General features: G+C 39.7%; 1 protein-coding gene across 2 annotated transcripts in view; it reads left to right on the forward strand.

Annotated features, from left to right (window-relative positions):
• The window catches only part of ankra2 (ankyrin repeat, family A (RFXANK-like), 2), a 39,077-nt gene that overhangs the window by 12,026 nt on the left and 3,223 nt on the right, over nt 1-23,828 (forward strand). For both annotated transcript variants that reach the window (XM_043707620.1, XM_043707610.1), the window contains exons 2-8: nt 4,493-4,818; nt 7,770-7,928; nt 8,448-8,513; nt 8,647-8,744; nt 11,652-11,777; nt 20,014-20,080; nt 22,941-23,021. In XM_043707620.1, coding sequence (XP_043563555.1) covers nt 4,530-4,818; nt 7,770-7,928; nt 8,448-8,513; nt 8,647-8,744; nt 11,652-11,777; nt 20,014-20,080; nt 22,941-23,021 — 886 coding nt within the window. In that variant the 5' untranslated portion in view covers nt 4,493-4,529. The remainder of the gene's footprint in view (nt 1-4,492; nt 4,819-7,769; nt 7,929-8,447; nt 8,514-8,646; nt 8,745-11,651; nt 11,778-20,013; nt 20,081-22,940; nt 23,022-23,828) is intronic.

Below are 23,828 nucleotides of genomic sequence, written 5' to 3' on the forward strand. Positions count from 1 at the left end.
TAATAGGGTAGTTATGGTAGGGGATTTTAGCTTTCCAAACATCAACTAGGACTGCCATAGTGTTAAAGGTTTAGATGGAGAGGAATTTCTTAAGTGTGTACAAGACAATTTTCTGATTCAGTATGTGGATGTACCTACTAGAGAAGGTGCAAAACTTGACCTACTCTTGGGAAATAAGGCAGGGCAAGTGACTGACGTGTCAGTGGGGGAGCACTTTGGGGCCAGCGACCATAATTCTATTCGTTTTAAAATAGTGATAGAGAAGGATAAGCCAGATCTAAAAGTTGAAGTTCTAAATTGGAGAAAGATGTTGTGAAACTTAAAAGGGTTCAGAAAAGATTTACAAGGATGTTGCCAGGGTTGGAGGATTTGAGCTATCCTCCATAGCCCAGAGGCTGAACAGACTGGGGCTGTTTTCCCTGGAGCGCCGGAGGCCGAGGGGTGACCTTATAGATGTGGGACTAGATTGGGTTGGGATATCTGGTCGGCATGGACGGGTTGGACCGAAGCGTCTGTTTCCATGCTGTACATCTCTATGACTCTATGACCCAGCCAATTGAAGACAAAATTGGCTTGAAGGTAGGAGACAGCGGGTGGTGCTGAATGCATGTGGCCCGTGGTGCACCACAAGGATTAGTGTTAGGTCCACTGCTTTTCATTATTTATTTGCATTTAAATATAGGAAGTATGATTAGTAAGTTTGCAGATGACACCAAAATAGATGGTGTAGTGGGCAGTGAAGAAGGTACAGATAGCTCTTGTATATAAAGCTTGCTTCAGCAGTGCAACTTAACCATAACATCGCTGAAAAATTTGGGATCTGTGTTTTTGATAACGCTTACCTCTGTTCGCTACAGCGCGATTCCAGCGGCAATCCTTTCATACGCTTCATTCTGTGCATGCACCAATGTCAGCTGCCATCAGGCCGCGTGATCGGTACACTACAATACATTGAACAGCTTAATCTCAAAAATTAAACTAATGAATGCTCATTGCTGTCCCTCTGAGACAAGAATATTCTTGTATAATTCCTGTAGGAGGGCATTACTCTTTTACATAGCATTTGCCTTTCTAATTTGTTCTTGTACCTGCATATCACACAATCTAAACCAACCCCCAAGAAACAGTCAGAAGACAATCAACCACAGCCACCCACTTCTGTAACCACAACTGCACCTGATGGTGGAGGTAGTGATGACGATGACTCTCTGTCCCTGCATTAACGATTTTTTTTCAATTTAATGTATTAAATTTACTTTTGTTTTGTTAATAAATATGACTTAAATTTTCGTTCAGGCTGTTATACTCTTTGTGTTAGGCTTTTGGGTGATTTTGTGAGCAATCGTGAATGATATTTTTTGCTGGTCTGCCCTGAACCCCACTTTTTCCATAGGCACCATTATTTCTATTAAGCAATTTTCTATGAAGTGAAGTTTTGCTGGAATGCAGCTATGACGATATAGGAGAATTACCTGTACAACAGGACCTTGATGAGATGGGCCAATGGGCCGAGAAGTGCCAGATGGAATTTACTTCAGATAAATATGAGGTGTTGCATTTTTGTGAGGAAAACCAGCTGTTTACTTCTTAACTTAACTCATTAACTTATACAGTTAATGGTAGGGCCCTGGGGAGTGTTGCCAAACAGAGACCTAGAGGGTGCAGGTGCAAAGTTCCTTGAAAGTGAAATCACAGGAAAACAGGAACGTGAAGAAGGAATTTGCCTTCATTGGTCATAAATTTGAGTATAGGAGTTGGGACATCATGTTATGGCTGTACAGGTCTTTGATGAGGCCACTTTTGGAATACTGCATACAATTCTGGTTGTCTTCCACAGGAAGGATGTTGTTAAACTTGAGAGGGTGCAGAAAAAGTTTACAAGGATATTGTCGGGACTGGAGGGTTTGAGCTATAGGGAGAGGCTTAGTAGGCTGGGTCTTTTCCCTGGACAGTCAGAGACTGACGGGTGACCTTCTAGAGGTTTATGAAATCATAAGGGATATGGGTAGGGTGAACAGCCAAGGTCTTTTTCCTAGGATGAGGGAATCCAAAACAAGAGGACATAGGTTTAGGATGGGAAGGGAAAGATTTGAAAAGAATGTTGGGGGGAAGCTTTTTCACGCAGAGAGTGGTGCGTGTATGGAACAAGGTGTAAGAGGAAGTGGTGGAGGTGGGTACAATTACGACATTTGAAAGGAATCTGGATGGGTATATGAATAGGAAGGGGTTAGAGGGATATGAGCCAAATGCTGGCAAGTGGGACGAGATTAAATTGGGATATCTAGTTGGCATGGATGGCTTGGACCGAAGGGTCTGTTTGCATGCTGTATGACTCTGTCTATGGCACTATGTAGTTCTCTGCCTCACGGGTACACCCAATGGCTCTGGCCACTTTTCAAGCTCTGAAATCTAGAACGCAAACTTGTGCAATTGGTGATACTACACATTGTTTTGTCTAGATCACAAGAAATGCCCACAACTGCACACATGCCACAGGAGGCATTCAACTTGGCCGAGCTGCTTTAGTTACTTTAACCTTACTGTTGTGTTATAAGCTAAAAACTGAAGACACATAGAAAGTAGAAATTCTTTAACTTTGCTCACTGATCAGCCCCTTCTCTTGTGTTTGTAAGTTTTTACTTTGCCTTTGCCAGTTTGGAAGAAAAAATAAGAAACTATTTACATTCCACTACAAGCTACAAGAGATTTTACAAGTTAACAACCCCTCAGGATATCACGGCGGAAAGGCCTTAGATGGTGGTCTTTCCTCACTGTATCTTTTAGAATTTTTTATCCTCTTACTTTGTGCAAAAATATTCTTTATTCATAAATTAGCTATAAGCACATTGAAAAACAGTTCAAATCAGATGTTCTAGAAAATATAATTTTAGAAATCGTGTTCTTTATTTTGAGCATTGCATTCTTGGGTGTCTTCAAGCAAAAGCAAAATTGGAACATTTTACCAATATGACCAGAAACATAATATATTTCAAGATAAGTTATGAGGTGTCTATAATTTAACAGCCCCTTCATATATTAGTGCAGAAACGTCTTAGATCCACTGGAAGATCAATGCATTTCAAGCAGACTTAAGAACATCTTTCATAGGTTAATGGCCCCCCCCAGACATAGCTGATGTTTGTCCCAGTGCGTGTCCTAAGGAAAACTGCATCAGAGCTGCATGAAATGAACCTGACAATAAGCACTGTAAGTCTCTCGAGACCTTTTCAAGGCACTTTCCAGATGGATGAGTCAGTGGTCTCTTCATTTCCCCTCTCATTTATTTTTATTTCAAAAATATACTTTATTCACAAAAATGATCCATAAGCACATACAAAGGTTCTAAATCTGTTCTGGGCAATCTTTGCAAAGAGGAGAAAACAGTCAAAACGTTGGAATTTTGACATTTGTCTACAGTTCTCTACAGTTGCAAAACAAAATGCATTTTCTAGTTGTGCATGAAACCATTTATATTCATTCTGAGGCACTGAGGGGGTATGACAACTGAACGGACCCTTATTGTACTTCAACAGAAAGACTTTAGACAGCGGTCTTGACCAACTATGCCTTGGTAGCTGCCTGAAGCTTTAGTATATCCCTCACAATGTAGTCCTGGAGCTTGGAATGTGCCAGTCTACAACATGTAGTTGAATTCAAATCTTTACACTGAAAGACCAACAAGTTTCAGGCAGACCAAAGATCAGTTTTCACCAAGTTGATGATCCTTAGGCGCAGTCAATGTTTGTCTCAGGGTGTGTCCCAACAAACAGCCCATATTGTATCATGGAGTTGCTCTGGACAAAAATCACTGAATCTTTGTTCAGAATTTCTTTGCAAAGGCACGTTCCAAAAGGAGATGTGTGACATTCTCTGCACTAACACAGCTGCTTCGAGGGCAGCATGCAGTGTTGTACAGAGACCACTGGCATGAATAAGCAGAACCCTGGTTTATTATCCAAAGGTCAGGTAAATGACTTACAACCTATAACCAATGTTAGAACAATTCAGTCATTCTGCTGATGCAGAAATTCTTTATTATTGAACTGAGACATCAACCTCGAAGATGTGCTGTCAAGATTTGGACTGGTGTGGGATTTTGCAACCTTCTGACTCTGGTAAAAAATCTACCAGATGAGCTTATGGCTGCTAATTTGGTGAACAAAGTTTGTGAGAAGATTTGTAGCTCAGGTGCTCGTTGTTGTGGTTCTGTTCGCCGAGCTGGGAATTTGTGTTGCAGACCTTTCGTCCCCTGTCGAGGTGACATCCTCAGTGCTTGGGAGCCTCCTGTAAAAGCTGCTTCACAGGAGGCTCCCAAGCACCGAGGATGTCACCTCGACAGGGGACGAACGGTCTGCAACACAAATTCCCAGCTCGGCGAACAGAACCACAACAATTTGGTGAACCTTGCCTTCATGGTATTCGTTACATTGGTAGATTCAGGTGTTCAAATTCATGTATGCTAAACTGCTGTAATTCAATGTTGTACCAACAGATGGAGTAACAGATTGTACCATCTGAACAGAGCAGGAATGTCTGCAGTAGAGAACCCAACTGTTGAAGCTGACCCTTCTGGAGATGGAAGTGAAAATCAATCCTCCTTTGCTGAACTTCCATATATCAAGCTGGAGCCTCGTGCAGAAATTAATGAAGATGGTGGTCCCTCCCAGAATGTTGCCATGGGAATGAAATTTGTCCTACCAAATAGATTTGATATGAATGTCTGCTCTCGGTTTGTAAAATCTCTGAATGAAGAAGAGAGTAAAAATATTCAAGATCAGGTGAACTCTGATCTAGAAGTTGCCTCTGTACTATTCAAAGGTAAATAAAATGCAAGGATCTTAATTGGTTTTAAGAACTCAGAAAGTATTTGTTTTCTGAGCCACATTGACTTGCAATTAAGCCATGTACAATTTTATTTTAATCTTCTCAATCTTGTTTTTAGTTATCTCATGGTTTGGCCTAGATATGTCTGTGTTATCTCCTTCTTCCCCATAATCTTCTCACATATCTATGCCTCTTCAGCATCCATTTTTAAATTATTCTTTATTGCCTTCAGTTGCCTTGGTCCTAAGTTCTGGACACCTCTCCATCTCTCTATCTTGCATTCCTCCTTTAAGACATGCCTTAAATCTAAAACTTTGAACAAGCTTTTGAGCATCATCCCCAATATCATCTTCTAGCTCAGTGTCACATTTTATTTTATAATGTCTCTGGGAAGAACGTTGGGACATTATATTACTTTAAAAGTGCCAATGTAAAAACAGTTTGAAATTAATAAATTAAGAGAGAGAAATCAAGTGAGTTCCTCTTAGAAAACAAAGAGAAAAGGTGAGACCAACAAGAGGTTATTGATTATGTTTATACTAACATAACAAAAGGTACTTATGAATTTAGAAATATGGAAATTCTTTCATGAAAGAAAACTAAAATGAATTAAATTAATAGATGATATACAATGGTCATGTCAGTTATGCTTTGGAAAAACGTAGAGCATGTGTTTTAATAATTTATTGAGATACAATCAGAACAATGGAAAACAAGTGTAAACAGCAGTGATGATTAGGATCTAAGAGAACCATTCAGTGCTGATTGTTACATTACACCAAAATGTCTTTGTGTTAGAATCATAGAATCCCGACAGTGTGGAAGCAGACATTTTGGCTCAAGTCCATACTGACCCTCCAAAGAGCATGCCACCCAGACCCACCCCTTATCCTATCCCTGTAACTCTGCATTCCCCATAGCTAATCCACCTAATCCTCGAATTGTGGAAGGAAACCAGAGCATCCGGCGAAATCTGCAAACTCCAAACAGACAGATGCCCAAGGGTGGAATTGACCCCCAGGTCCCTGGTGCTTTGAAGGAGCAGTACTAATCACTGAGCCACCGTGCTGCATAATATTCTAGAGTTGAAGGGATTTAATTAATAGTATAGACCAAAATATTTGTTGTAGCATTATAGAAATGTTTGTAGGGCATGTTACATCAGTGAATTGTAAGTTTAATATAGCTATTTTGAATAATTGTAAACAACTATTGTAAATATTTGAAATTCTACATTAGGTCATGTATCAGAAGTGAAATCAATTTCTGCTTTCAACATGATCCAGTCGATGAACAGGAATATATGAGGCTTTTACTTCCATTTTATTACCTATGGTAGCTCACCAAGTCATAAGCTTGTGAATTCTATTCCCACTCCAGGACTTCAGCATAAATAACAAAGTCGGCATCTGTTTCAGTACTGAAGAAGTGCTGCACTGCTGGAGCTGGTGGACAGAAAATTTAGAGGGTGAAATGCTAACCTATCATTTGTCTAATTGTCCTAAGTATCTGCAAATCTGAACCTTCAAAGCTGCTGCTGATTCTCTTTTAATATCTTTCATTTAGACTGCAGTTCCAGTGGAATTACTGTCCAGTTGCTTGCACAATCCCCTTTTTCAATATTCTGCATGTCACCATTCACCTGACTATTGTAGTGTCATCTATAAACTTGAATATCTTCTTTCTAATCCCAAATTCTAAATGCCAGTAGTAAGATAGGAAAGCTTGGGAAACAAAGTGACAAGCATCTTGTGTGGCTTGCTGATTATATGGCATTTTGGGTTGGATTTGAACTCTTCTCAAAACATGATTTGGCGATGTCGGTGTTGGATTGAGGTGTACAAAGTTAAAAATCACACAACACCAGGTTATAGTCCAACAGGTTTATTTGGAAGTACTAGCTTTCAATGCGATGCTCCTTCATCAGGTTATTATGGAGTATAAGATTGTAAGACACACAATTTATAGCAAAAGTTTACACTGTGATGTAACTGAAATTATATATTGAAAAAAACCTGCATTGTTTGTTAAGTCTCTCATCTTTTAGAATGACCGTGTTGGTTTCAGTTCTTTCATTTGTAAATTGCAAAACTTTTTTTAAAAGTTATATTCTCAAGTGAACTTTAACAATTGGTGTCATATCAGTCCAGATAATGCATTGAAGATGCGAGTGCCCTGTGTGAGGCTGTCTGTGCCACAATTGCCAGACTGATTCTAATCTTAAAAAATGGATTTACAGAATATTGCATGGATCCATGTCTTACAATCTTATACTCCACAACCACCTGATGAAGGAGTGGCGCTCCGAAAGCTAGTGCTTCCAAATTAACCTGCTGGACTATAACCTGATGTTGTGTAATTTTTAACTCTCTCAAAACAGATTCACTTGCATGGAGATAAAAGAAGACCAATTGCCTCCAATTATTTTTTGCATTGGGTGGACAGGGAAAAGAAGAAATGTTGTTACATTATTCTGTAGCCTGATCACTGAGTTGAAGAGAAGCACAGATAAGAGTAACAATTGAAAGCAAAGTAACTCTCATTCTGATGAATAGAAATTGCTGAAAAAACTCAGTATGTCTGGCAGCATTTGTGAAGAGAAAACAGAGTTAATGTTTTGAGACCACTGACCATTCTTCAGAACTGTCACTGAAACATTAACTCTGCTTTCTCTCCACAAATTCTACCAGACCTGAGTTTTTCCAGCAATTACTGTTTGTTTCTGATTTCCAGCATCCGCTGACTTTGGTTCTATTTTAACATTCTGATTATTTAGCAAGATCAATTTACATATCTCCAACCAGCTCCCAACCACATTTCAGTCAATCCTATATTGCATACATGTGGAAACTATTATAATTTGCTTGTAATTGTGAAGATTACTGTATGATTAGTTTTTGCATAGATAAGGCCAATTTTCAGGTGTTAACTTATGTTGTTTGCAGCTGAGTGCAACATACACACCTCTGCTTCTCCTGGAATTCAAGTAAGACATGTCTACACACCATCAGTGACCAAGCATTTCTCGCCCATTAAACAGTCGACAACTCTGACTAACAAACATCGTGGCAATGAAATCTCAGCTGCACCTTTACTCTTGCACTGTAAGTCTTGTGTAAACATAATTGATTTGCATCCAAATGACCTTGGATTTAACGTGTACTACCAAACATAATCTTTAATAATGGCGCAGGTTTATTGCATGAGTGCGCGAAGACTAGATAGTTCGCTGAAACCAAAGTCCAAATCAGTTGTTGCTTTACAATAGAATGGGCCAAATGTTGTTATGGTTAGTTTTAACATTCCTTATTCTTTTATCAAATTCCATTTCTCTTGTTTGTCTTTTTCATTAGCTAGCAAAATATTCAAATCTGTTCACAGGCTCCCAATGTGCTCTTTGTGTCATTAGCCAGTTTGTGCATGTAGTGGCATGAAGTGATGGGCACCACGGTGGTTTAGGAAAAATAGAAATGAAAATAAAATGAGAAGAAACGAGGGGTTTTGTTAATCGTCTATTTTAAGGAAAATATTGCTTTAATTGAAGTTTTGTCGAATAAATTGCCTTAGCTAAATAGTTTAATTGGTTTCTATCGGGCACTAATTTGTTAATATATTTTTTATAGCTTTGTCTGTACATCAGTTGGCTGCACAAGGGGAATTAATTTATTTGGCAAGCCGTATAGAGCAAGGTAAGTTCTTAGAGGTTGAGTTTTTGATTTGTACAAATAAGATGCATGAATTGTAAAATGACCTTGATGCCTGTTGAGCTTGTACACAAGCCTGTAGACCTGAATGAAAGCCTCTATTTTATTACTTTTCTAGACAATCTGCTAAACATGCAAGATGAGCAAGGCTTTACACCATTGATGTGGGCAGCAGCTCATGGACAAATTGCTGTGGTGGAATTTTTGCTACAGAATGTAAGGAATTTATTTCTGTTCTGTATATAGTAGTTCTAATAAATTAAAAGTCAATTATTAAATTATTAGAGAGTAAATGAAACAAGTTAGACTTAGGTTCCCTTTTATTTAATGAGTAGAATAGACAAGATGTGTATTTTAAGTTGTATGTTATTTAACTTTCCAATAGTGCAATGATGTTGATTGTGCTCATGAAGTATCAAACATGAAAATACATGCCAAAATCTTCAGCCCAATTGTCTCTAACCATTATTCCCCTACATAGTTACAGAAGTCCTCATTAAAGTTTTAATAATGCAGCTTATTGGTGCCCATGTAACTTTGTGACTGGCAATGCAATACAACATTTTGAATTTGGAGTTCGTTTTTGTTTCTTTTTTTTGTTTTACTCCTGTCCTGAAGGTGCTATCTCAAGTAGGACTTAATGGCTGTTAGCTTTCTGGGTGCGAACTTAAACAATTATTTTTAGAAGATGATTCAACCAACTTCTTTCACAACAAAGGAGAGGCTCTTTTTGCTTCAACCCATTCTGCAAACAACTGAGAGAACCTTGAGCCTGAGCCTTTCTTAGTACAGTTGTGCATCTCCACTAAAATTAATGAACTCAGCTGGGTGTTTAATGATCTACATGGAATAGTACTATAATATTACTATATTTACCTACAAGGGTATTGAGGAGCAATTGGATTTATGTTGGTAATAGTGTTGTATTTATCAATCTTGACCCATATGAGAGCAGATATTAGCTAAATGTTCAACTCAGCAGTAAGAAGGAAACATATACCACAAATTTCAACAAAATTTAGTAATGTTGAATAAAATTGTGTGCAAAGGATGTCCTTGCTTTTAATTATTCTTTGGTATGTGTGCATTTTGGCAGGCTAACATTTATCACCCATTCGTAATTACACTACAGATGATCTGACCTTCATAAACTACTTTAGTCCATGTGGTAAAGAAATTCCTATAGGTGGTTAGGTAGAAGGTTCAGGAGATTAGATCCAGTCATGAAGAATATTGTAAAATTTCCAAGTTAGGATGGCATGAAGGCAATAGTACTCTCATGTTCTTTATGTCCTTGTCTATCTGGATAAGTGGAGGCTGAAAGTTTTGGAACTGCTGTTTAAGAAGCCATGGCAATTAATGTAGTACATTCTATAGATTCTGTACAGTATGGAGAGTTTTGTGAGCTAGTGAATGGGATGGTGATTAACCATCTTATCGAATGTAGAACAGTACAGCACAGGAATGGCCCGTTCAACCTACCACGTCTGTGCCAACCACTATGCCATTCTAAACTAATCCAATCTGTCTGACCCTATCTCTCTCTTCCCTGCCTGTCCACATCTTTCTAAACCCCTCTTAAATGTCGCTATCGTATCTGCTCCTCACTATCTACAACTCCTCCAATTTTCATGTCGTCTGCAAATGTACGAATTAGACCACTTAGATTTTCATCCAAACTGTTTGTTTATATAAATTACAAACAACTGAGGTCCCAGCACTGATCCTTGCGGAAATCCACTGGTAACAGGCCTTTAATGACCAAGCCAATTTTGTATTCAAACTTATCAACTCACCATGGATCCCATATTCTTATTCTTATGGACCAGCATACTATGTGGGACCTTGTTATATGCTTTAATAAAGTCTACATAACCAACATCCACTGCCTATCTTCATTGATCTTATGTTGGAGGACAAGTCATTAAATAAATCTGCAGCAAGGCACTCAATCAATGTCTTGGAGCTGATATGATTAGCCACCACCAACAACAACCATTTTCCTGTGTGCCAAGTATGACTTCAGCCAATAAATGCAATACCCCATCTCTGCCAGATCCCTATTGATTCGGACTCTTTGCCACACTAGATTGAACAACCTCTTAAGATCACTTCTTCCATCACTTTCCTGATGACTGGAGAGTTAATCAATGGCAAGTTAAATTTGTTTTTGTTTTTGTTGTCTGAGCTTCTGTCTTTTGGATAAGAGGTTAAACCAAGATCCTATCTGTCATTTCAGGTAAATCCCATTGCACTTTTTTTTTTATTCACAAGATATGGTTGTCGCTACCAGGGCCTATTGCTAGTTGCTCTTGAGAAGTAGTGGTGAGTTGCCTTCCTGAATCACTGCCGTCTGTAAGGACACCCACAATGCTGTTAGATAGAGAGTTCCTGGATTTTGACTCAATGACACTAAATGAACAGCAATACATTTCCAAGTTAGGATGGTGAGTGTCTCAGTGGAGAATTTGCAAATCATGATCTTTCCATGTATCCCTTGACCTTCAAGATGATGGTGGTTACGTGTTTGGAAGATTCTTCAAATACTATCAGGGGTTTGAGTTGGGTTGGTGGGGGTCGGGTTGACTTGATAATCTCTCTGCTCAATTAGCATCACCAAAATAAGTTATTGTGTTATTATCACATTGCCATTTTTGGGAGCTTGCTATGAGCAAGTTTCCTACATTACATCAGTGACTGCAGTTCTACGGTAGCTCATTAGCTGTAATGTGCTTTGAGGTGATCATGAAAGGTACAATATGAATGCAAGCCTGTGACTTTTTTTCCTTCTTTCTGGTGTCTAAGTCTTCAGAGCTTTGGCCTGACAGTTGCTGGGACCCCACATTCTTTGCTGTGTCTCCTAATTTAGCTATGTTTTGACATGGCATACATAACCCTTGAGTAAGCCATTTTAATTTTCCATATCTATTAAAATAGCTGAATCCTGAAAATGTAATCTTCCAAAACTGATTTTTATATGTTGTAAATAGCTTTACTCCTGATTTAGTTAATTTATGATTTTGTCTTTTTAAAATGTGTGTACTAAGTCATTTTAACTTAAGGCCATCTATTAGTTTTATGCTTTTGAAGTTAAATTGCATCTTGTGTATTTCCTTTTGAAAGGGAGGAGATCCACATCTTTTAGCCAATGGGAGGGAGAGTGCACTGTCACTTGCCAGCAGTAAAGGCTACTCGAACATTGTAAACATGCTGCTTGACTATGGTTGTGATGTGAATGAATATGACTGGGTAAGTAATATCAGGGACCCATCAGCCAATACTTTTCCTGTTTATATAGAAATAATATTTTAAGTAAAATTAAAAGCAAATTCAGTAGAAAGTAAAACTGCCAGCTGGGAACAATTTATGTTGAATTTATTGTCATTTATCAAATAAACCCTTCTAGTTTTTCCCCTTCTGTTCATTCAAACCATATGTTCTGAGAAATTTGTAAGCCGTTGCTCAGCCTGACAATCTAATATAGCTGAAATAATATCAGTAGGGGTAGTCATTAACCTCGTTTCAGCAGTTTTACGTTTCAGATGTAGATGCTAATTAAGTTTTCCCACATTGCCAAGTTTAATACCTCTTAAAGGCTTGTGAATAGAATAGGCGTGATTTTCCACTCACTAGGGTGTCAAAAATAATGGTGAGTATGAATTAATTGGGCAAGTGTCCAAAAATCAGATTCTTCCCTTTTGAAATAAACTTTCACAAGTAAGTCCTCCATCCTTAGTTGGAATTAACTTGCTCTTTCCAATAAGTTCTGTCTGTTGAGACAACCAACACTTCAGAGACTCAACTGCATCATTGAGCTGTTGAGCTGATGACTTTGATTATTTGGCTCCAATCCAGGTGAGTACATAGTTTTTGCCAATTATTTTGGAATGCTTCTTGTCTACATTTTTTTCCTCTAAATGTAGTAGATGACTGTGTGTTAGTTAACATTCAATTTAATGTTGCTCCAACCAACTGTATCACAATGACACATTAGCTTCTCAGGTGACAGTTCAGTGTAGAAAACAAGGCAGCTTGTCACTGAAGGAGAAGCTTTAGAATGAAAGATAGGAACATGTAGCCATGGCAAATAGTTAAACATGATATTCAAGTCGGGGGTGGGAGGGGTGCATGTTGCTGTGTGGCACGGTGCTCTGTCAATATCAGGTTCTCCTGTTCCAGGAGCTTACACAGCCAACACACTGCATGTGCATTAAGAGCATGGCCTGTTGTGAAAAAGGAAGGGGAGGCATGGTTATTGGGCGAGAAGTGAACGATGGTCGGTCAGTGCATGTTGCTTGGTGCCCTGCCCAAGTGCAACACCCCCCTCTGAGGGACCATAACCTGGACCTTAATGGGGAAAGGGTGTTAGAACTGAAATATCCCTTTGCTAAGACTTTATACTTCTACTGTTCTCACAGATCTGCTATAAGTTGAGGATGTTAGAGGTCAAACCAGCAATTCTGTGGTCTTATGCAAAGGGACCATTGCAGAAGATAACAAAAACAACTCTGCCTGCAGCAATAATAGCAGCAGCTAGCACTGGCTGCCAAACAGCCTTCAAACGAAGAAGCAGCAGAACATGACGAGGAATAGGGATCTTGTTCAGGACAAGATCTACAAGTATGTGTGCAGTTATCTGCAAGAATATCTGCATGGAATGGCACGGTGGCTCCGTGGTTAGCACTGCTGCCGCACAGCGCCAAGGACCCGGGTTCGATTCTAGCCTCAAGACGACTGTCTATGTGGGGTTTGCGTATTCTCTCCCTGTCCGTGTGCTCAGGTTTCCTCCCCCACAATCCAAAGGTGTGCAGATTAGGTGGATTGCCCAAGGTGTTCAGGGATGTGTAGGTAGGTGCATTAGTGGGGTAAATGTACAGTAAAAGTGAATGGGTTTGGGTAGGATACTCTTTGGCGGGTCAGTGTGGACTTGTTGGGCTGAAGGGCCTGTTTCCACACTGTAAGGATTCTATGATATCTGAACTATGGTGTCACACCTATGCTAGCTTCTGGATGAGAATTTGCACTCACCTTTTGGGCTACCCCAATCCCGTATCGGGTGTCTTTAATTGTTTTGTCAGCGTGTCATTTCAGGGAACTTCTGGGGCATTTCACAGTCCACAACTCATAATTACATTTGGGATGCTTTCCTCACAACAGCTTACCGATTCATCTTTTTGCCCCTTGACACTGAGAGTCAGATCATTGGGCATTAGAATGCTTCGCCATTGCTGGTTTCCTGCAGGTGCAAGATGCAAACAAATGCACCCCATCATGAACCAGCAGTCTTCGTCAACAGAAAAGGATTCCAATCCCTTAATGTTCAAATTATTGATGACCGCAACAGATTTTGCAGGTCTAACCCAGATACCAGGAAGATGCCATGACATGTCTATCTTGGAGTACTTGCAGGTGGTGGGCCTTTTCAAAGATTTTCTGCCCATACACTTGTAGCTCTTGGGCAATGAGAGACGCCCTCTACACACCTGGCTGATCACAACTCAGAAGAAGAATCCACCAAAGAAAGATACTATACTGCTATACTTTCAGTCAGAGCCATTGTGGAACATACCATAGCCCTCCTGATAATGAGGTTCTGATGCCTGAAGAGATCACATGGTGTCATGCACTGGGAACAGGCCCTTTCTGCCCAGCAAGTCCACACTGACCTGCCGAATAGTATCCCACCCAAATCCATTCTCAATTACTGAACATTTACCCCTAACTAATGCATCTAACCCACACATCCATGAACACTTTGGGCAATTTAGCATGGTCAATCCACCTAACCTGCACATCTTTGGATTGTGGAAGGAAACTGGAGCACTCAGAGTAAACCCACGGAGTTCCTAAATAGGGTGTCCTGCATCATCGTGGTCTGTTGCACCATCCACAATCTCACTTGCCAAAAGGGGAAGTATTGACAAACAAGAAGATGCAGAAGTGAGAGGAAACCTCTGAGAAGGAAGATGAAGGATCCTAACATACACCAGGTGACTTATCAAACAGAGGAAAATAGGGCAGTAGTCTGTTAAGCCCAAGAGTCCGTAGAGAACTTTACAACTGCCTGCTTCTAGGATGAATGGTTTGAGACCTTTTCTGATTTTGTTTTTATATTTCATTCGGATAGTTGGCTCTCGACTCTGTTTGCAGTTTGCAATCCTCATTGACCTATTTTGCTGATTGTATTCATGCAATAAAATTTTGATTTATCCATTCAGCTAAAGCTCTAATATCCTCAACTCTATAAAAGCTACAGTATATGTATAAACTTTGCCCTTGATGCCCTGGACCAACTTTAATGTTAAAACAGTTGTGATACATGCAGCACTTCCACTGCCTCATCTGCTAGCATGTTTGAGCTAAAATGATCCTTGAACAAAGGATTTATCCCTGGTGAATACCTAGACCATAAGACTATAAGAAATGGGAACAGGAGCAGGCCGTTTGTCCCCTGCAGCCTGTTTCACCATTCAACTGATTTGACATTCCTCACATCCACTTTCCTGCTCTTGCCTCATAACCCTCAATTCCCCTACTAATAAAGAATCTATTTATTTCAGTCTTAAACATACACAAGGACTCTGCTCCTGTAGTTCACTGTGGCAAGGAGTTCCAAATATAATCAACCCTCTGAATGAAGACATTCCTCTTTATTTCAGTTTAAAATTGGCACTTCATTCTAAAGCTATGCTCTCTGGTCCTAAACTCTCCCATGAGGGGAAATGTCCTCTTAGAATTAATCCTGTTAAGCCCTTTAAGAATTCTATAGGTTTCAAAGAGGTCACCACTCATTCTTCTAAACTTCAGTAAGTAGAGCCCCAACTAGTTTAGTCTTTGCTCATAACACAGGGATTGTCCTAAGAACCTTCTGTGAACTGCCTCCTCTGCAATATTTTTCCTGAAATAGGGAGACCAAAATCGATCACAGTACTCCAGATGTGGTCTGTCAAGCACTTTCTACAGTGGCAGTAAGATTTCCTTACTGTTGTAGCCCAACATCTTGAAGTAAGGGCCAACATTCCATTAACTTTTCTGATTACCTTCTGCACCTGTGTGCTGGCTTTCTGTGTTCCATGCATAAGTACCCAAATCCCTTTGTGTTGCAGCTTTCTGCAATTTTTCTCCATTTAAATAATGTTCGATTGTCCCTTCCAAAATGAACAATTCACATTTTCCTGTATTATATTCCATTTGCCAACTTTTTGCCCATTTACTTAACCTATTAATGTGCTTCTGAGGTATCCCATATCCCATCACTCCCAAAAGTTGTGTCTGTCAAATGGACATCTGCGGTCCTGGCTCCTCCCCTAGATCATATCATCACAGTCAATGTCCCCAAGATCCATCTGTAGTGCATAGACTCCATTCTTCAAATTGCAGTTGTGAGATTCCATGTTGGATGAAATGACTTCTGGTCATCCACTTTCTTACTTATGAGAGAAGAACCAAGGTATGATGATTGACATGTAACATATCCTTTTGCTAATTGAAGATGCACTACATCTTTCACTTCAAAGAACCTTCTCTGGTCATATTGGGACAATAAGACTACAATAGAAAGTAGAACATTACAAATGAAGATATCTTTACAGAAGTGCTTATTCTGTACAATAATTGAACACTTATGCCATTGATGTGCCCTGAGAAGGTTTTCTTTCCCACTATGTCTAGATGCAGGTTCACTTCCTCACCTGAGGTGGAGGACGTATGCTGATTGGTATGCTGTGGTGACTTGAAGACTTTGGCATCCCTGAGGATCAGACCCCAGATGATCTCGATCTGCTGAGAGTTTCCAGCATGGCTGCAGGTGCAGGCTGTCTGCCCCCACCTTGGCCTGAGTTGCTGAAACTAATGCGGTCACTGGCAGTGAGGAGCTATTCAGGCAGGGCATCTCTGGGGTGTCTGAGATAAAGTTGTCTCGGTGCCTATCTGCTCCTTTTTATCTCTGTGGGTTCATCTTGGCACATTGCTTCATCCCATCACTGTGCATTGATGCAGAGTACCATAGCTAGAGCAATGGTATATAGGTCTGAGTACAAATCCAGCAGCCAGTGAGAGCCAGTGTGGACTACTTGGAGGATCTCTGAGGTTCTGGTGGAAGCCGCCACAGACTGAGAGGAGATTCCTGGCTTGTAGTGAATGAAGTGGTGTCCAGCTGGTCTTCAAATATAGTGCTAGAGCATTCCACCCTGGAAAGTCTTGCAAATACAGAGGAACCTCGATTATCTGAACGAGGTGGATGGGCACTAATAATAGATTATTCAGTTAATTGCTTTCATCTGGGGCTTAGAGTTTTCTGTGAAGTCTGTTCCCCATTCCGGAGACTAGGCAAAAGCACACTGCACGCAAGACCCTGCCCCCAACCCCGTCCACCCCCACCCTGTCCACTCCCAACCCCCGTCCGCTCCCCTTTTGTCCACTTACATCCCACTCATGCCCGCCCCACCCCTGTCCAACACTAACCTCCTCCCCCCTCCCAACCTCCTGTCCATCTCCACCCACAGTCCGAATCCCATCCACGCCCCCAACCCTTGTCTGACCCGCACCCGTGCAGCACACACACAGCTGCTTTCTGGAGCAGCCAGACTGTAAGGCTGCTGCTGCTGTCGCCGCCTTTGTGGCATAACTCTCCAAATAGGACATACACACAACATTTTGACAAGTTCCTACTTTGTCTGCACAGACAATGTTTGAGAGATTAACTGGGGAAGGGAGGTTTTGGGTTCACCGCTGTGTAGAACTCCAGGGAAAATGCCAGGGAACAGAGAGAAGGCGGGAGGTCATTCATTTGAAGAATGTGCCTGGATTGCCCAGTACTGTCCTCGGCAACATTTCAGTGAACCAAGTTCGTTTTTAAACATTGTACCTGTAAAGAAAAAACACGATCAGGGTTGAAACAGCTCTTTGACGTAATGTCTCTAATCGGGACCTTGAGATCCCCTTTGGATAATCCGATATTCGGATGATCGAGGTTCCTTGTAATGAGATCTCCTGGTTTGCTAGCCACATGATTTACTGATTGATTCGCACAACATCTCACATGCATAGGTAGTGAGTTGAGAAGCATGTGATTGGGGTGATTTATCTCACACGGGTTTTGGTGAATGCAGCAAAATCTCAAACTGTGTTCAATAATCAATCACAAGACTTCAGAAGATAAATAAATTCTCAGAAAAATACTAAATTAGCATTTTAATTATTAAATGGTTGTAGTATCCTGTCTTGTTATTAATTTGAGACAATCGAATTGAAGTAGTAACTATATCTATAATTTCTACTTAGCTATATATTCTCAAATAGCCTATTGTAGGTGTGTAAAATTTAACTAAATTGTTTGAAATGGCTTCTGTGTCTCTACATCCATTATTCCATTTATAATAATGTCTAAGTAATGTGGTATTTATTCATTACCATCATGATGGCCTTGTACACAAAGGTTGCTCAATGCCTGTTCCCCATGAATTTAATAAATCCTTTGCTGGAAAATATAGTCCCAAGTAGAATTTGCTACAATAGAACTTTATATTTTTAAATATCTCTACTAATTAGTGAAATGTAAACCTCTTGGTATGTTATTGCAATTTCATGTAAAAGTCATAAAGTTATAATATTGTTTATCTATTTGAATATGTGAAACTGGTTGTGAATTCATACCTGGGAAACCAGGAGTAAAATAAATGGGCAAGAATTCTTAGTAAAAGTAAATACTAATGTATACCGTGATAATCTAGGAAGTATGATTGTACTTTCTATGTATTCTGGGGTTTCGTCTGAATGAATGGAAAGGTGTATCAGCTGAATGAATGTTACATTCATTATTTAAATAACATTAGAAAATTGTTAAAACTTTAAAGATGATCAACAAGTGTAGTATGCAAAACTGAATTTGAGTATATGTAATTTCAAGGTTTAAGCTAGCACATAAGCTGCCCTCTAGTTTTGATTGTTTGTTTTGGATTCATACAACTAATAAGAAACTCTTTAGGATTCAGAATGTCAGCTACTAGAAGGCAATGTTGGAAAAACTTGCATGTGAACACCAGGATTAGATATTCACGGATTGGTACCTACCTTGGTATGGGCTACAATGAAGTTTGCAGTTATTCCTAGAAATCAGGATTTTGCAGTTGGTTGAATAATTATGTAAAGAGCTATATTTCATCCAAAATGTGCTGAGAAGGATGATAGAACAAATACATCACATGTTTAATGGTTGTACTTCTCACCAAACTGCTCATTGGGAACTCTTAAAGTTAGCTGACCACTTGGGCCTGGGCCCAAAATATGCTAGGCATTGTTTAATGACCCATACTGTTTTCGAGGGATGAAGTCAGAAGTCACACAATGCCAGGTTATGGTCCAACAGGTTTATTGGAAATCACAAGCTTTCAGGGTGCTGCTCCTTCATCAGGTGAAGTGAGGGAGATGGAGTGAATCAGAACAGCCTAAAACACTGCAGAAATTAATCTTTCTGTATTTAGGTGTCGCTGACCAGACTGACATTTATTTCCCATTTTGAAAAAATATTCATGGGATGTGAGCATCACTGGCTAGGCCAGCATTTATTTCCCATCCCTTACTTTGAGGAGGTGGTGAAGAACTGCTTTCTTGAACTGCTGCAGTCTATGTGCAGTAGATAGATCTGTAATGCCATGAGGAAGAGAGTTCAGAATTTTGACCCAGTTACACTGAAGGAAGGGTGATATATTTTCAAGTAAGGATGGTAAGTAGCTTGGAGGGGAACTTGTAGTAGGAGGTTTTCCCAGGCATCTGCTGACTCTGTTCTTCTGGATGGAAGTGGTCATGGATTTAGAAGGTTCTGCCTAATTATCCTTCTCCAGTGCATGTTGTAGATGGTTCTCATCGCTGCGACCGAGTAGAAGAGGGAATGTATGTTTCTGGATATGGCTTTGGATAGTGTCAAGCTTCTTGAGTGTTGTTGGAGGTCCACTATCCAGGCAAATAGGGAGTATCCCTTCACACTTCAACTTGTACCTTGGAAATGGTGGACAGGCTTTGGGGAGTCTGGTGATGTAGTGAACCTTCATGAACTACTGCATTTTATCAAGTGAATGGCTTGGTAGGCAATTTTCAGAGGACAAATAAGAGTAAGCTCTAATGAAAGCTGGTCAATCTAAGATGTTACACTCCACAGATATGCAACATGTGCTTAGTGTTTCCATTATTTTCTGATATAATTTCAAGTTTATATCATTGGCAGAATTTTTCAATTTTTTTTTAAGAGAAAACCATTTAAGGTAGGGCTGGTCATCAAATGAAGGTCAGACCAAGGAAGAGCAGTATATTTTCTTGATGGCATTTGTTGAACCAACTGAATTTTTACAACAGTCCAACCACGCCATGGTTACTTACACCAAACATTAACGAGTGAGAAACGAGTATGATCAATTTTTGTTTCTCAAATTTAGGTAACATATTTAGTGAAATCATTTTGAAAATTTTATTGCTTTGTCTTTGTTTACAGAATGGTGGAACTCCTTTGCTTTATGCTGTACATGGAAATCATGTCAAATGTGTGGAGACTCTGTTGGGTGAGCTAACATAACACCTGATAATGTGGTTTTAATCTGCCCTATAAATTATTCTGTCTAAGGTGTTGGTCCTCCTGTATGAAACACAAACTTTGGCTGTGGATGAATTGTAACATTTTGTTGGTTTTTTGTAAAAGAAGTCCTAAATATTTTTCTTCTTAATTATTGTTGCAAATTCTCTTCTGAAACCTTTTTTATCCCCACCTCCTCCATTCTCCCCACCAATAATAGCTATGAGGAATTAATGGACACCTTTGCCACAAAGATTCAGATCAACCCTTATGAACCTCTGCTGCACTTGTTCATTTTGTGAAACCACTGGGACCAGATTTATGGATTAGCGGTGCTGGAAGAGCACAGCAATTCAGGCAGCATCCGAGGACAGGCAAAATCGACGTTTCGGGCAAAAGCCCTTCATCAGGAATAAAGGCAGAGAGCCTGAAGCGTAGAAAGATAAGCTAGAGGAGGGTGGGGTTGGGGAGAGAGTAGCATAGAGTACAATGGGTCAGTGGGGGAGGAGATGAAGGTGATGGGCAGGTCGGACAAGTCCGGACAAGACAAGGGGACAGTGTTGAGCTGGAGATTAGAAACTAGGATGAGGTGGGGGAAGGGGAAATGAGGAAACTGTTGATGCCCTGGGGTTGAAATGTTCCGAGGTGGAAGATGAGGCGTTCTTCTTCCATGCGTCTGGTGGTGAGCCTGTCCTCGGATGCTGCCTGAATTGCTGTGCTCTTCCAGCACCACTAATCCAGAATCTAGTTTCCAGCATCTGCAGTCATTGTTTTTACCAGATTTATGCTAAAGTATATTTTGTATCTTTCTCTGTTATTTACGATTGCTCCTTGTGCCTTTGCCAAGGTCATTTAGTTCAGAAGGCACACCTTCAGTTTGCTTTACTTAATTCCCACTACAAGCTTTGATAACACACCTTCCCCTCTTAATTCCCATGGTAATTGATTATTGTTAACAGCTCTCACTCTGGGTGTTGTCCCTTTTTTTCTTTAAATTATCTTTTCCACAGCTCTTCAAAAATCTAACCTTTGACGCACGTTCCTTGCAGGCTATCATCCCATCTCCAAACTCCTGATTCTGCCCAATGTAGCCTCCCAAATCTGCACTCACCTTTCCTGGAATTCCATGTTTGAATCTGTTTGATCAAGTTTCTGCATTTGCTGCTGTACCAAGGTAGCTCTTTGTCGAAGTCACAAATGATAAGCAATGTGACTATAACAAAAGTAAAGCTTCCCTTTTCATTCTTCTTGCCATATCTTCATCCTTTGTGATTGACTACATAATCCTTCTCCAATACTTCACCACTGTCATTCACCCAGTTAGGATCGTCAAGGCATTTCCAAGTTGGTGGGATGGAGTGCAACACACATGGACCTCAGTTGTTTACAATCTGTGTTGATGATGTAAGAGGAGATTATGCTGGGCAGCGCAGTAGCTCAGTGATTAGCACTGCTACCTCACAGCACCAAGGACAGTTAACTTCAGTTATGCTAGAGGCTCTTTGAATCCATATGTAGTCTAATATTGCATTGATGTCAAGAGGAGTCCCCATCTCACCTCTGGAATTTGGCTGTTCTGTGTTTGGACCAAGTCTGTAATTAGGTTAGAAATTGAATGGCCTTGGCAGAACCCAAACTAAGTGCCAGAGAGCAAATTATTATTGAGTAAGTACCACTCGATAGCTGTGTTAACAACATATTCCAGCACTTTGGTCAGCAGCAGATTAATAGGGCAGTAATTGGACTGGTTGAATTTATCCTTTTTTTTGTGGACTGGACATTCTCTCATTGATCATATCTTTCAGTGATCAAGTCAATTCGCGCTAGCCAGATTTTGGATGACAACATGATGTCTTGTGGTGATGTTTGAGTTGAATGAAAATATTGGTGATATAGAGTTCATTCTCAGACAAAGCTCAGACCTCTTGTTATTGGTCTTGACCACCCCATGGTGAAAGTGAGGACTGCAGATGCTGGAGATCAGAGCTGAAAACTGTGTTGCTGGAAAAGCATAGCAGGTCAGGCAGCATCCAAGGAGCAGGAGAATCGACGTTTCGGGCATAAGCCCTTCTTCAGCCCATGGTGACCAACACATGTTGGCCATGAATCTCTCTCCATTACAACATATGCTTTGAAATTGCCTAGGATGAACAGCTTTCACCTTTGGAAATGTGCTTTAGAATACAAGGAGTCTTGTACAAAGTTAACTTAATTTCTGATCCACATCATTCATTTTCTGTATCAAAGCAAAGTGTCTCCACAGTTAAGTTGCTACATCTACATTAATATCTCCCAAACTATTTGAATACTAGATACAATGCAGTACACTTTTGATTGTTATATAACATCTCCAAAGCTTGCATGAGTGATCTGCCAGGTTTTCTCTCATTCCATGTAAACATGGGTAAGATTTTGCAGAATCACTTTTCCTGCATTTTTCAAGAAAAGTGCAGTGAGCTAAATCAATCAGAATTCACTGAACACGTTACAGTAGTAATCAGTTTGGAGAAAATGTAGCAACTCGTCCTGTAAAACAATTGAGGATCTTTGCCTATCAATTACAAGGTTTTACTGTTTTGAAAATGCCTAATCATAGTCTCAGTACACAAACACTTCACCACATCCTCCAAGCAGAATATCAATTACCATATCTAATGCAAAACTATTGATACTACATATTTCATTTTCAGCTCATGTGCCACTGAAATTTTATTGTTGATGCTCATCTGTCCTGCTCTGTGTCCTCTGATACAAACTATTCAATTAATTGAGTTATAAGGTCTTAAATAGAACAACATCTTGTGGTTTAAGTTGATCTTTGATCTGACAAGTTCTTGTTCATTTTACAGAATATGGTGCTGATCCAACTGTTGAAACTGATTCTGGATTCAATGCTATGGATATGGCTGTTGGGTTGGGTTTCAAGAATGGTAATTATTGATTTTGATTTTATTACTTAATATATTTTAAAATAAAACTTAAATATATTCTGGGTGTACATTACTCTTTTTTTAAAAAAACTGTGTTAAATATCCCCTGTACAAACATTTTCATTTGACAAGCAGAATGGGATAATTGATAAAACTTTATTCCCTATATTTTCCCTTTATTCTATACATTGCTTGAAATCTTGTGTGCAACAGAACAGCTTACAAAAACATTACCAGCTCAGGGCTAGTACCTTCTGGTCAGCTGCCACTGATACTGGAAGATTTGGGAATGGATTATATTTTTGTCCTCCCAATTTCTCTCTCATGCCACAAACATGCCACAGCCTGCATTTTGACATATTTCCATATGACATGACTGAACTCAGAAACTAAGCTGAAGAGGACATGCACCTGTACCTTGTGATATATCTAAATATTAGTGAGCTAGGGCTCATGCCAATCATCATCAATACAAATATATTTACTTTGTGTTCTACTTGTTTCACTGATAGGTAGGGTCACTTGTATGATATCTGCAAGAAATACCACTGTTTTCTGATTAGCACAAAGTCTTCAGTATTGCAGCGAAGGAAGCGATTAGGTTCTCTATCACTTAGTCAAAGTTGGATCTATATCTGAGTATTTTTTAAGCTTCTTAATAAGTTCCTAAGCTGCTTAAAATGGTTTGTAATAAGAGTTCAAAAGTACAATAGTACTAATGAATAACATTAAGAATATTAGTCTTAAAATTAATTTTAATTTAATTTGGTGTTGTGATTCAAATCAATAGAACATAATTCTTACAGA

This window comes from Chiloscyllium plagiosum, chromosome 2 (assembly GCF_004010195.1).
Source record: "Chiloscyllium plagiosum isolate BGI_BamShark_2017 chromosome 2, ASM401019v2, whole genome shotgun sequence".
In the NCBI taxonomy this organism is placed as follows: domain Eukaryota; kingdom Metazoa; phylum Chordata; class Chondrichthyes; order Orectolobiformes; family Hemiscylliidae; genus Chiloscyllium; species Chiloscyllium plagiosum.